Here is a 14,750-nt window from a genome sequence, read left to right as displayed (position 1 = left end):
ACGAAGCTCCCGTTCCACCACATCCCAAAGATGCTCTATTGGGTTGAGATCTGGTGACTGTGGGGGCCATTTTAGTAAAGTGAACTCATTGTCATGTTCAAGAAACCAATTTGAAATGATTTGAGCTTTGTGACATGGTGCATTATCCTGCTGGAAGTAGCCATCAGAGGATGGGTACATGGTGGTCATAAAGGGATGGACATGGTCAGAAACAATGCTCAGGTAGGCCGTGGCATTTAAACGATGCCCAATTGGCACGAAGGGGGCTAAAGTGTGCCAAGAAAACATCCCCCACACCATTACACCACCACATTAATGAGAAATTGAACAGGTGTTCCTAATAATCCTTTAGGTGAGTGTATGTCAACATAATATCAAATAGTGAGGCAACCGAGGTCTCAGAGCCAAAATGTCTATCACTGATAGTGACAAGTCTCGTTCCACTTGAGGTGCCTGGGCGTCTTGTGCTATAACACAACACATACTGTACATCTTACAGCAGGAGACGTCTTCTGAAAGATAATACTAAGCATTGTGTAACCGTACTGACTGCTATTCACTGAAGCGGATTTATTGATGCTATCAAAATACAAAAGCATTGGAACTTTTTGGCACCAGTAAAGCAGCATCCGCTTTCTTAAGTATGTTTGTGCAACTGCTGTTTGTACATGAAAATCATTGCCTATATTTCAGTAGTATTATTTTTCATAATTTTGCAAACTGACCATATCTCCCATGTGAGACTGGAAATCGAAGCGCATTGGAGGGCAGAAGACGTTGTTGTAGGTCTCCATGAGCTTCTGTTTGTCAGCGTTGGCCTCCAGGTTCTCTGCGGCATTTTCAATGGTCTCGAGACCGCAATGCTTGGAAGTCTCCACATTAAACTCGGCTGAGAGGTAGGTACGCAGTGCACGGCTTAAGCTGGCATGGTATCCCAGGTCACAGCACTGAGAGAAGGAAAGAAAATGAGAATCGGATCAGTTTTTGGGTTTGATGAGTCAGGAAATCAAAGAGGTACAAAAGGAAGCATTCAAACATTTTCTGACACCCTTCATTTTACTTATTTTTTTGTAAAATTCTAACTGAGACCAGTGTGTGGTTTTTAACTAAAGAGCCGTCCAATCCAAACACACAGAACATCCCTAAATCTACAGTGGGAGGAAACCGACTCACCCGTTTTGCTATTAACACACACACGGTTTTGACAGATTCACTTCCGTGCTCTGATTGCGTAAAATGAAAGACAAAGTAAACCTATCATTAATTTTCACAGCCGTGGAGGCTTTTTTGGGCCCCAGCGTGCTGCAAATGAGGGTAATATAACCACTTTGTGGGTGCCTTGTTAGAAAGATTCTGATACTAATCGGATGAGACAAGCGGGCCCTTTGGCGGAGCTCACCCAGGGGGCTGCTGCAGGTCTACCTGCAGGGTCAGAGTTAAAGAAACAAGACTGATGAGGCAGCAAATGCTCCGCTGTCACATGGTATTATGTAAGAAAGCTCAAATTAACTCTGCAAACGTATCCAGTACACATTTGGTCCACCCCCTTGTCTAATAAACGTTACTCAGTGTGAGTCAAGCGTAACTACATTGCCAAAACAAATAATAACATAATGACAATCAGAAAATGTTGGCAGTTTCAGAGCAAATAGTTTCGAGCTGAAATTTAATTCGAGCAAAAATGAGATATCAAGAGGTTTTTAACTACTTTAAAGGGATAAGTCACCCAAATATGAAAATTCTGTCATCATTTACTCACCCTCTTGTCATTTCAAGCCTGTATGACTTCCTTTCTTCCGCATAACACAAAATAAGATGGTTTGACGAATGATGGTAACTGAACAACAAACGGTACCCGTTGACTTGCATTAGTTTTGTGTCCATACAATAGAAGTCAATGGGTACCGCCTTTTTTAGGTTACCAACAGTAGAAAGTCATACAGGTTTGAAATGAAATGAAATTCAGCACCAGACCTTTTTAAAGCTATACTGATCTGAGACAAGTTGAACTTACATCTATGAGGTCTGACAAATCGTGGATGTAGTATTTGAAGACGCAGCTGTTGGTGGCCTCCAGAGCCAGAAGGTACTCATTCCTGGCCTTGATGGCTTTCAGCTTGTTCTCGGTATACTTCGCTTGACGCTGTGAACAAAAATAGATCAGAATGAAAAAGAAACAAAGTCAAACTTAGAACTTAGCATGGAGGATTGGCACCTTGTTCAGCGTCTACAAGCCCATGCTACTACAAACAAACACTACAAGCTTCTCACAGAGTGACCACAAGCTTCCCCCACATAGAGGAGCTGCTGTTGACCTTGTGGAAACAGAGATGGCCCGCTGGAACAACCCAGTGACGTCCACATCTGTCATTCTGTCAACTGGTGGTACTAGACAGAGATGGTAACCAGAGGATCTCCGGAAGAACAAAGAAAGGAATTGACAACAGTATCTGGCCCAGACATGCTAATCCGTGACCTCTGACCTCATGTCATCTAGTTACATCATCTACTGACATTCTCAACACAGAGTGTACTGTTCTGATGGACACATGCTGTTAGATTCATTTTTTAAATCGCTGCTGAGCGTTCAAAATTTTTCTACGGCCGTATCGAATTGGGCGCTGCTGGAATTTGCTGACTGGTATGTCAGGAATACGACGGTCAAATCATTATATTAACCAGGCAGTTAAACAGCGACTTGTATTTTATCCTTTACATTCTTGCCTGGTAAGGCTTTAATGTATAGTCATCCTCGTATCACCCTGAAGTGTTTTTATTCAATTTTTGTGCAGTTATTTGGACTTTGCAAGTCAATATACCAAACAAATAAACAGACAAGCTGTAATGAATTGTTTAAATAAGAATGGAATATTATTCACATTTATGCTAATTAAACCTATACAATTGTTCAACAGGATGTGTGTTTCCTAAGGATCAAACCCATGATCTCTGTGTTCTTGTGTGATGCTCTACCCAGTGAGCTACAGCACAAGTATTCTACAAAAGTAGTCTAATAAGCAGGCATCTGTGTACTGTATAGTGCTTTTAATCGAAATGTGTTACAGTTTAGCCTCTATGGGAGATATCAACAGGTCATTAATGTTGTTCAGGGTCAGTTTAGACCCTGCACACCTTTTGGAAGTGACAACATGCTCCGTAGCACTCAGCACCTTACTGCTCTCTGCTATAGGCCCTTTTCACAAAGACGTAACTAAAATTTCGTCTTTTCGCAAAGCATTGTATCATAACATCCCTCTCGAACAAACAAGAATAAGAACTTCCGCTTTATCATCTCGCTGGAATTAAACAACTGTGAAAAAAAACTGACAGAACACGTATTCAAGTACTTATCCTAGCACCTTCGCTAACAGATAAAGAAAACAAAACACTAACCTTTATAATCTAACAGGTACTGTTCAACGAAGAATTTGTCGTAAGCAAAGCTAAGCTAAGATAAATTTGTCTGCAAGATGTTGTACATCATCATCTAGCCCTATATGTGGCAGCTGTGCAAGGGATTTGTTAAAGTACATTCTGAGGCGCTAGCGGAAGTAACGTAAACTGCTTCACCGCAGATTGGAAGATGCGTAACTTCATGTGAAAAGGGCCTGTTCTCTCTCTGTCAACTTCTGTTCAATCACCTTCCCTATTTCACACAAATCTCTCTCCATCTGCTCATTCTTCTTCTGCCCACGTTCACCTTTCCTGCACATTTTCCGTTAAATGTTCAAGCAACTCTCTGATCTCTATTCCATTAACTCCTTCCTTAATGACACTTTTGTTTCTTGAGGTTTACAAGGTATTGTGGTATGTATATGTATTTCTTTCCGTTTTTTCTCATAGGAATGAATGGGGTAACTATGGTAACTGGATTTGATTCTTCCACAAGTTGACAAAATATTCTCTTATTTCTCTTTATAGACCACTTCGGAAGTTGGTCCAACGCTGGTTCAGAAGAACGTCCTGTTTCAGTTTTTAACATTTACATTTACATTTAGGCATTTGGCAGACGCTTATATCCAAAGCGACTTACAGTGCTTTATCCTATACATTTTACATAGGTATTTGCAATCCCCTGGGATCGAACCAACAACCTTGCGTTGTTAGCGCAATGCTCTTGCCATTGAGCTACAGGAAAGCACAAACGTTTGAACAAAATACAACCAACAGGGCATTTATCACCGGATCAAAATGTTAAACAAATATCTTAAGGATTTTGTCCGATACAAAAAAATATAAAGTTAAATCAATATAAACTGACACCAATGTGCTACTTGACAAGTCTTCACATTTCGTGAAGTGGCCTATACTTTGAACTCTATGATCCTTCATTCTCACCTTCTCTTTCATCTTCTCGATCTTCTTGACAGAGCTGCGGCGCACGTGTTTCTCCTCGATCTTGAGGTTGGTGAGGGAGTCAGGCGAGCGCGGTGTCTGTCTGTCCTCGTGTCTGACGCTGCGGCTCATTTGCTTCTCTTCCTGTTTCTCTGCCTCCTTAAGCTTGCTCTCAGCGTTGATGCTGTCCATGTTATACATGTGATAGGTCTTCATCACCTGTGGAAGAAAGAGGGTAAATTGGATGGAGGCGCTGTGTAATGTTCAAAGAACTGTGTTTCAAGAACTGTCATATAGCTGTTACTAAGACATTTTGAGTATCATAAATATATACAGCTGTTGGAGTCTTAAAATGATAGTTCACCCTAAAATAAATATTCTGGTATCTTTTATTCACCCTCTTGTTTTTTCAAACCTGTATGACTTTCTTTATTCGGCAGAACAAAATAGAAGATATTTTGAAGAATGTTGGTAACCGAGCTATGGCGTTGCCCATTCATTTATATTGTACAGACACATAACCAATGCAAGTCAATGGGTACCACCGTTGTACGGTTACCAACATTCTTCAAAATGTGTTGTTATCTTTTGTATCTTTTTTCCTTTTGGGGTGAACTATCCCTTTAAAAAAAAAAACTAATCCAAGTTTAATAAACCTGATACAAATTCCATTCACTTATGTATGTATCTTGGCATCATGATGTCAGTATACCTAAACAAATGGCATCATTATATCAATCATCATTCATACAAATACATGTTACTGGTGATCAGTCCAAAAGATCAGATGAAAAACACAAAATGTATTCACAGACTGAACAAAGCCAAACTAATCTATATTTTCTTGTATGAGACCAATTGGACTTTGCGTCGGCCGAGAACTATGATGGCGGTCAAAGCAATTGAATTTCATTCATTAAGAGAGAGTAATTCGATTTTAGTGCACAAGTATTTTTCAGCAGGCCTCAAACTGTTGTGGCATTTTAGTCGGTTTGTTTAAATTGCCCAAGAATCTTTGCAGGTGGTCATACCCATGAAAGCTGCCGACGGGGGAAAAAAGCAGACAAGAACAGGGCTGAATCAGGAAAACACTTGAACCTGTGACCTCTCTGCCTCAACAGCACAGAGTTATTCACAACGCATTTGACTCCTAAGCGCTCAAAGAAATTGCTTCGCAACAAAATCATTTGCACAGATCGTTTATACTCCCAGTCAGGCATGCAGGGCAAAACTGATTTTCCTTTTTAGCTCGATGTGTTTGGGGAGGGAGAGGGGGAGATGTATGACTGCTACATTTCCATCATGAGGGCTACGGTTCCTGTGGGGCCGATTACTGAGCAGAATGAGATGATCTAGAGTCTAGACCTAGCAAACCTTTGACTATAACAGAGGCGGAATAAACTGAGCAGATAAATCTTGTATTGAGTGGACCACAGAACACATTATTTAAAGGGATAGTTCACCACAAAATGAAAATTCTTTCATCATTTAGTCACCCTCGTGTCATTCCAAACCTTCTTTCTGGAACAGAACACAAAAGAAGATATTTTGAAGAATGGTGGTAATCAACCAAAATAAGTCGGCATTACATTTCTTGGCTTTTATGAGACTGTAAGCCTTCATGAATTGTTTTATAAGATGAGTTAGCACTCTGCAATATCAACATTAATGGAAAACATTTACAGTGGGAATCTGGAAAGCTTTGCTTCCTTCGTGCTCTCATAAAGTGCAAAGATGTGTCATGTTTTTTACATTATGTTGAGGAACAATGCTGAAGATCACTGTCTCAGAATTGCTGACTAAATAATCACCCTCAGCTTTTCCATTCATTCCTCCCGCTCTTCATAAAAAAGCACAGATGTCACTAAAACTGGTGCCATGTTTATTTTCACAATCCTTAACTCTTTCATTTAAGGATTTGCTTGCTTTTATGGGGTATTGAAATAGGCTACAGTCATCTCCCAGGAGACCATATGTGGGGGGGAGTCCTGAAAACCCCACCCTGAAAACCCCAAACTATTTTGCTCTCCCCCACAAGAGTGAGGAATACAGAAACATGTGCAGAATTACAAAAAGTAATTTCTAATTTCAATAAGCTGAAATAATAAGAATTGTGATGCACGTGGCACATCATATCTCATTAACAGTACAGCCAGATAATATTATATTATGAGTAGTGTTCAGCCCTGATTTTTCCATGAAACGATGCTAATTCTAGTACTGCTTGGAACACAGGTCACTGCGGTGGTGTGGGAAATTACAAAAAACTCTATAAAACAGTAATCATACCGTCATTGAGGGATAAAAGAGAGGTTAACTGCTATTTAAGGTCTATTTCCCGAATATAAACTGTGAATGGGTTCACCAGGAGAGAACTTACATAACTAGAAAGTATTAGAGTGACCACTATCCTATAAAATAACAATTTAGCCTCAACAGTCAAAACATTCTTGATTATATGCAAAATCAATAAATAAGTAAAAATGGCAGTCAGAATTTGTGGTTAATCCATTGAATTAACGTTCAACTCCTTTTCATTTTAACAATTTTAATTACTAAAATATACAATATTTCACTGCCCCATAATGCAAGCAACCCTGCTACAAAGATTTTGTCATTATTCAAGACAAAATATGATCCCTTGACCTTACATAGTAGGAATAAAAAATGCTACGGTCAAGTCAATGTGACCATTTTTGGGAACTATTTTTTGAAGAAAGTAACATTACTGAAAACTATGACAGTTTGATATCCATCGTTTAGACACCCTTTTTAGTAATAGAAGGAAAATCTTGTTACCATTCTTGTGTCCTCATTTCTAAAAATAGGATGGAGTACATTGTGAAAAAATCTGTAAAACTAGGGTACAGGCTGGGAACAGTGTACAGTATAAATATATATACATTTTCCATTCTGATTTTTTAAAGCTATTACAGCTGTATTATTTTGTAATGCATTGTGTTTTATATGTTTAACAAACATTTTCGTAAAAATGAGTGCTTAATGTCCTGTGCCAGAAAATGACCAGTACATTTTCCTTCTTTTGTTCATTTTTTTAACAGTTTAGGTCTGATAAAAACTACAGTGCGCAATGAGAGGGACCGGGGATGCTCTTGTGATGTCATTCAATAACATGACAGGAGCATCATTTTGCTAAAGTAATAAACTGTTGATGTCCTTCTGAAACCTCATATGTCTAAATTTACTGTTTTTCATGAAATGGAATAAACACTGTACTTTTTACATACTTTGTTGTCAAAGTTGACGAGCACTTTTGAATACTTTTTATTGGTCAGATATTTGCAAAACCCAGTAAAAACATAAAGGGTGACTAACAATAATGCTTCATAGCAAAAAATTAAAATCACAAAATATGGAGATATAAGGTTAAAGAATGACAGAAGCGATATGTGCTCCAGAGTCTCAGGTAGTGTACCTCATTCATTGTTGGCTGACGCCTATAATTACAATAAATCACAACATGGACGGAATGCGCACATGCCTGTCTTTCCATCTTGTAAAACATTATCTTGTTGTGATATAAACACATCCATCTCATAGCACATACATATTAAGAGGGTTCTTCAAGACCCCTTTCAAACTAGAAATCCGAGGCCAGACAACAAAGACTAACCTAAACACACACAGCACAGGCAGTGACAAAATAAATTTGACCTAGAAGGAAAATATAAACTATAGCCAACCCCATGCCTTAAAAATACTGATTGGACATCAACCACAAGAGAATAAAATAACCACTGGACCTAAGCAGAAGTTCAGCCCCGCAATTCCTCAGAACTACGGCAGGGTGATTTAAAGGAACCAGACAGAAAGAGAGATAGAGAGAGAGAGAAAGAGAGAGAGAGAGCGAGAGAGAGAGAGAACATTATGTACCGAAACTCTCCCTTTGAAGTCTTTGGAAGTAGCACAACAATATACTGAAAAGTTGCAAAACTGCAGATGCTGCAGAAAGATGATTGCCTGAAAATTAACTCCCACTAGTGCTAAAAAATAAAGATGTGCAGTATAAGAATAGGGTGTGTTTGTGTTTATTGGTATCTTACTGTGTACAGCTCATTGAGGACCTTCATCATATCCTCTTGCAGCTGGAGGCCCACCTCTTTACTCTGTAGACAGAGAAAAACATTTGTAAATGACACATCATATAGTAGAGACAGAGAGAGGCAGTAGATATTGTAACTGCGTAGATCTTGATCAACAGTAGTGTCCTGTACTCCATCACTTTGCAGGCACTTCCAGCCAACTATCCTTCATAAGGGCAGAGGTGGATCTATCTCGGGTTGTGAGCCCTGAGGCTGTCACTTTCACAGACTGATGGGATGTCTACCTGCCCTCTCAGTAATGGAGGTCAGCACCAGCAAACCTCCCACACATCTAATTCAATCGATAGTCTACTGTTGCCCAACATATAGGATTGTACTGCATAGGGGTTATTTTATCAATTCATTTTACTCTGACATATTGGTAGTATTGGGAACGTTACTCATAAATAAATATATATTTAAAAGTTATGATTGTTTGACTGTTATGTGCAATACATTACACATGAACTTGCAGATATGTGCATACTTATAGTTATTTGGGTCAGAGTGAAATTATGTCAAACAGCTCAATGTAATGTCAATGTAATTGTTGTTAATAATATGTATATATCATATTGTAAATAATATACTTTAATTAAACACTTGACAGTTTCTGACAATACAACATAGTATTCTGTTCTGCGCTATTTAAATAAAACTTTATAAATTAAAAATATATATATTGTAACTTTACAATTCAGAAACTGTACGTCCTGAATAACTGATTTTTGTTCACTTGATATAATAAGTTACAGATTTAAGCTTTTTGCAATCAGAGGATGCAGCTAATATGTGGCACACCAAGGATCTCAAGAAAGATGACACATTCGATTTGAACAGATGAATTTACACAATTCAATATTAAAGCTGGAAAAGACTATTAAAACAGTGAATGAAAAACCGCATTTAAACAAATACTTCAATACATAAAAAACGTACAATGCTAAGGAGGGAGTAAAAGGAATCATCTGCATGTGAAACACAATCTGACATAAAAACTAACAATGTACAATGTGTCATGTACCTTGTTACTGTAAAGGCTATTATGCTTTGAAAACTGATCTACTTTAACTCAACTACATGTTTTTACATTACTCCCCCATCACTGTTGTACCCTGGCATCTAAGGTTTATATTTCTGTCTGAGCCACAGGCCTGTTATTTGAGAAAACTGAAGTGGGTAGACTTTGTAAAAGCATTGAATTTCCTTCCAATATCAATTTTCAATTCATTTTATAACTTCTGCAGCCAAACTGAAGTTGGAAAGCATTACTCATACATTTGATGAGACTTCCTCTCAGAACCTTCAGAATGGAGAAGCGTGGTAAAGGTTTTGTGAAATGGTTGTGTGCAGTTCTGGTGGATTCTGTGTCATGTACGAGGAAGTTCAGGAACGATGGCACAGCATGACATGAAACTATAGAACTCGCGAGTTCATGTCCAAACCCTGACAGCGAACAACCCTCCAACTTCAAAATTCAATCACTGTGGGCTGATAACTCGACATGCAGCCAAATGAAACCCTAGCATTCACAGAAAGCTTTCATACAGCCACTTCTTCCCTTTCCCCACATTGACATTTTTGTGGGGTTATGTGTGAGTGAAGGTTTTTTTGGACAAATGTCAATTAGCTCCTGAATTCCTGAGGATAAAAAGTGAAGGAAATCATGGTAGAGACAGGAAACGTGTGACTGAAATGTCAAACAGACGGGCATGGATGTGTGTGCCAGGACAGATTCAAAACTGGCACAAAGTACAGTCCCAAATGACTGGAGCTCAATTTTAACCCATTCAAAGACTTATTTAATAATGTAATAATATGAAAATTTCATAATATTTAAAATGATTTCATCCTTCTGTTTTCTAAAATGTATTACATGAACATAAACCAAAAGAACCAATAAAGAAATTAATAAAGAATATTTATTGATGAATGAAAATCTTGATGCGGAAAATATATACACATCACTCTTAAAAATTATGAAAAGAAGAGAAGTTTGGTGAGTAAATTTATGCTGTTTGGATTGTTGGATCTAATTCACTTCTTTTCATTTTCCCTCCTCTCCATCACTCACAAACACATATAACACTTCCCTTCGAACAGCATAACACCACTGCGGTGAAATTAATCTTCAGTAGTGTGGGGAGAGCAGGCAGCTATGCATCTCCTCCATCTGTTCTCAGACACACTCCAAAGACAACAGACACACACTCACACACACAATGAGCCTGAGAAATGGGTGTAAACTATTGATTTTCCACGAAGAGCTCTATTAATTTAACAGACAACTACTGTGATGGACAGACATGGATTTACAAATCCTAATGAGGAGTCGTACTTGTTAAATGACAAAATCACAAGCTCGTCTGTGATCTTGGCAGTAACGGTTTTGCACAAATCTGTGCTAGAACGGCACAAAGCTTGGATCATCACTTTGGGGTGCTGGTGTGTTGTTGTGAAGGGGAATTGGTTTACTGGCGCATCAGTCACGTGTCAGTGGATTGATCGTATCAATGGGATTTTGTTGCTCTGAGCAACATTTTACCCTGCAATACCTTAAAAGGAGCAATGTGGAGATTTTAGGTCGCGAATTACAACCCCTCCCCTTCGAACCACAACGGTGGCTCTCACAAGACAAGGATATTGTCGCGTTTTTGCTTCGTTGCCGAAAGGGGATAACGTATTTACGAAATGCGCTCTGTAGAGCAGTTTGTCCGTTTAGGGCTACTGTAGAAACAACATGGCGAATTCCATGTAAGGGGACCCGCAGTGTTTGTAGACAGAAACAGCTAATTCTGAGATAATAAAAACATGACGCTTCATTATGTAAGGTCTTTATACACCTCTGAAGACATAGTTATTTATATTATATTGCATTTCTGTAAGTAGATCCTCCTAAATATTACACATAGCACCTTTTAACAATAAAACAGGGATTTTATAGAAACTTTGTATTAAAATACTAAAACACTGCGACAGTGTATACAAAACTTCCTGCTATACTTGTATTTCTCTGAGCGTTTTCTTGTGTCAGTGTTGTTATGGTTGAATAAAAATTGTCTGGACATGGCTCCCTTAACTCTATTTACATTTAGAGTGCAGAATTTCTGCAGCGTGTCGTAGAGCTTTTAAGACAGGTGGGAGCGTGGGCTCGGGGACATGGGGTTAACCCAATCGGACAGACATTAATGAGTGCCAGGAAGCCTCCAGAGGGCGGTCAGCTGCGTTATTAAGCAAGGCCAGTTATTTCTACAATGTGGAGGGCCGAGCGAGCTACCCCACAATAGAGAGAGATGGAGGAGAATGTTAAATGAGAGGCTCAACTCTCGCTCAGGAGAACTGAGAAACTGTCAGCAAGACAGCAAGAGAGATAAAGGTGCTGATTGGGATCAAAGTACATGTTACTCAGCAGCCATGTTTGCAAAAATCACAATTAAATATCATAGTTCCAATAACTAGATATTGACGGGACTGTAACATTGGTTTGCTAAGCTTAAATTGCACAAAAATCTCATTTTTTGAAGTCGCTTCAGCTAATGTGCATGCCAACAGGTTGTCAAGCGCCTAAACAGATCCGGCCAGTCTTTCGATTGATGATTGGATCTTTTTACTGGATGGCAGGACTTTCTTCGCTAAAGTGGCCATATTGAGCGTTGCATTCCCCCCTGTTCATTGTAATGGAAGTGGCGCATCTTGTTAATATCTATTATCTTTGTTGGGGCCTCTCCGCTAATTACACTGTACATGGAACAGAAATGTATAAATGATTCAAAACAAGCCCTTTTCCTCCCGATATGAGAGGAAAATGTAGTTTAGATTTTAGCATTCTGCAATTTGGGGATTTCGGTGAGGTATGTCAATTTTAATTGTTAAAAAAGTACATTAAAGTCCCTGTGAACAGGAAGTTGCGATAGTTTTTACTTCCGTATTCTGGCGCATTTCCAAGTGAAAAGGAATAACAAAGGAGAAAATGAGTGGGCGTGGCTTGTATTTTTCACTGCGCAACAGCCGTTGCATTTTGAAATGAAACTGGCAACACACTGACAGTTGAAGGGGAGGAGTTAACGGATGCTCTGCTCAAGCAGTCTAATTTACGTCATTTGAGATGGATTGTCATTTCAGGGCGGAAGTGCATTTTCAGATATTAACTGGGTCATATGGCGGAAATACGTGTTTTTCTGTGTCTTTGGTGTGTTATAAGTTGCATATGCATGTATTAGACATGTAAAATTGCAAAACAGAACAAAAGAGGCATTCTATCTAAAAGCGAATGCAACCCAGACCTGTCTGAAACCCCTCGTGTAACCACACCCCCTTGCATGTACGTCACTTTGTGGTATGATTTGACTAGGTCGGCCCAAATGTATGCGCAAGCAAGGTGCGTGGTCTTGTAAATCTCATTGTACCATCGCCAGCGCAGCCTGATGTTCCGAATATGGTAAGAGGTGTAACATTTCTGTGCAGTATTCGACCAATCACTACGCACTAGTGACCTGGCCAATCACCTCACACCTCGTTTTTCATAGCGATGAGCTTTGTAAAATTTCAGCATGTTTCAGAGAAGCGGTGCAAAGAGGAGATACAAACATGTACGGTATGTGGAAAATACAGCGTTATTTAAACTTAAATCGTGTATACACATTGTATTACATCTAAAGCAAACAATAATATTAGTTTAAGCCGAATCAAATGACCCCTTTAATTTAAGATTATGAGGGTAAATGAATTTATAAAGAAAAGGACCCACATAGATAAACCATTTACTATAAACGCTGCAATATTTCATGACAAGTTTAAGTAAAGCTTCATTAAGGCCCAGATTAAAACCAGTGATCTTCAAACTGAATCTGTAAAATAACCCAAACAGTTTTTTTACTATATGGATTGGAAAGCACCACTCCCAAAATGAAAAGAGTTCTAGGTCAATAAGATATCTAACTAGTCTAGACAAGCCCAAGGGAATGTGACACCAAAAGCTGGAATCCTTCTCATATCTTAATTCCACCCACTGACAGTGACTGACAGTATACAATGTTTAAGCAAGCTTAACCATCATTTTATTAACTTCCATAAATTATGATCGTCTTAATGTCACAAAATGTCTCAATCTAGTTAAGTAACTGCAGATATTCAGAAGCATTCAATAAGATTCTCCAAATCTGGTCTGTATGTTCCAACAAATTAACCAGCACATTGGATGTAGATCAAAACAATATGTAATGTGCACATCTGCAAGCAAAATGAATTAAGTTGTAACAGACTGACATTTCTCTGGTGTTATTCGTTAATTTTTTTTGGTAAAAAGTGAAAAAGGCAAAATGGGTGAAAGTCCTCATGAATGAGAAAAGATATGATGTAAGATGTCTCAATAAAACTGAAAAGATTCAAACAGAGAAACCCACCTTCTTGAAGAGGCGTCCCGAGTCCTCGCTGATCTGGGCAAAGCGGGGTATGATGTTATTGAGGTAGAGATCGCTCAGAGTGGCGTGGTCTCGACTCTCTCTCTTCACCTGAGCCAACAGAAGGTTCCAGCAGTTGACCGGAGACAAGATATTCTGCTCTTTCCTGTAGAGAACAGAGAAGAAAAAGCACATGTGTTATTAAAGAGAAAAGCAGGATCAGATGAAACAGACTGTCTACACACACAACAAATCCTGAATGCACATCTGGTCATCGTGCACAAGTGTAGAATGTGAAATATTATATAATGCAATAGACTGAGTACATTTCCTCTGACACCGAATTATGTGATGGATAATAAAATCTAATATGCAGTCATGATTTTATTTGATTCAATTATGTTACAACATTTTTACAAATACATGCTCATCGTCCTCCAGCACTCTCTTTTAACGTTTTGGCATTGCAAAATTAATGACTTTAATAGTAGTTTTAAAAAAAGCAGTTAAAAAAAGCCTATATAAAGTCTCAAAATTAGGGGTGCACAATAAATTATTGGCAATATTGGTATTGGACGATAAATGGTAATTTTGAATGTTTTCGGTATCAGCCCATAATACAATTTAGGCCAATATATTATTGCCAAATCGTTTGCTCTGGTTCAACCACTTAAATATACAGTTAAAATACAGTACAGTACTGTTTTTCTGTCATGATCTTTCACTTACTGCTATTAGCAAAACAATGTTATATATATATATATATAAGATATTTATGAATGTGTAAATTATAGGAACCAAAGCATATTGTTTGAAGCCGACTGCTGTCTGAATGCTTTCTGTCTTGAGACCTGGGTTGCTCTGGAACAACATCTTTAATTTGTTTATTAAATAAACATTATACCAGAGAAGT

General features: G+C 38.5%; 1 protein-coding gene across 4 annotated transcripts in view; it reads right to left on the bottom strand.

The window, feature by feature from the left end:
• srgap2 (SLIT-ROBO Rho GTPase activating protein 2) overlaps positions 1 to 14,750 on the bottom strand; it is a 91,041-nt gene that overhangs the window by 20,481 nt on the left and 55,810 nt on the right. For all 4 annotated transcript variants that reach the window (XM_056735366.1, XM_056735369.1, XM_056735367.1 and 1 more), the window contains 5 exons: positions 13,841 to 14,003; positions 8,400 to 8,462; positions 4,339 to 4,554; positions 2,015 to 2,143; positions 726 to 947 (listed from right to left, as the gene is read on the bottom strand). In XM_056735366.1, the coding sequence (XP_056591344.1) occupies positions 726 to 947; positions 2,015 to 2,143; positions 4,339 to 4,554; positions 8,400 to 8,462; positions 13,841 to 14,003 (793 nt within the window). The remainder of the gene's footprint in view (positions 1 to 725; positions 948 to 2,014; positions 2,144 to 4,338; positions 4,555 to 8,399; positions 8,463 to 13,840; positions 14,004 to 14,750) is intronic.

Source organism: Triplophysa dalaica, chromosome 21, assembly GCF_015846415.1.
Source record: "Triplophysa dalaica isolate WHDGS20190420 chromosome 21, ASM1584641v1, whole genome shotgun sequence".
NCBI lineage: Eukaryota > Metazoa > Chordata > Actinopteri > Cypriniformes > Nemacheilidae > Triplophysa > Triplophysa dalaica.
Note: the sequence above shows the minus strand (reverse complement) of the source record. Positions and strands in the feature narration are given on the sequence as shown.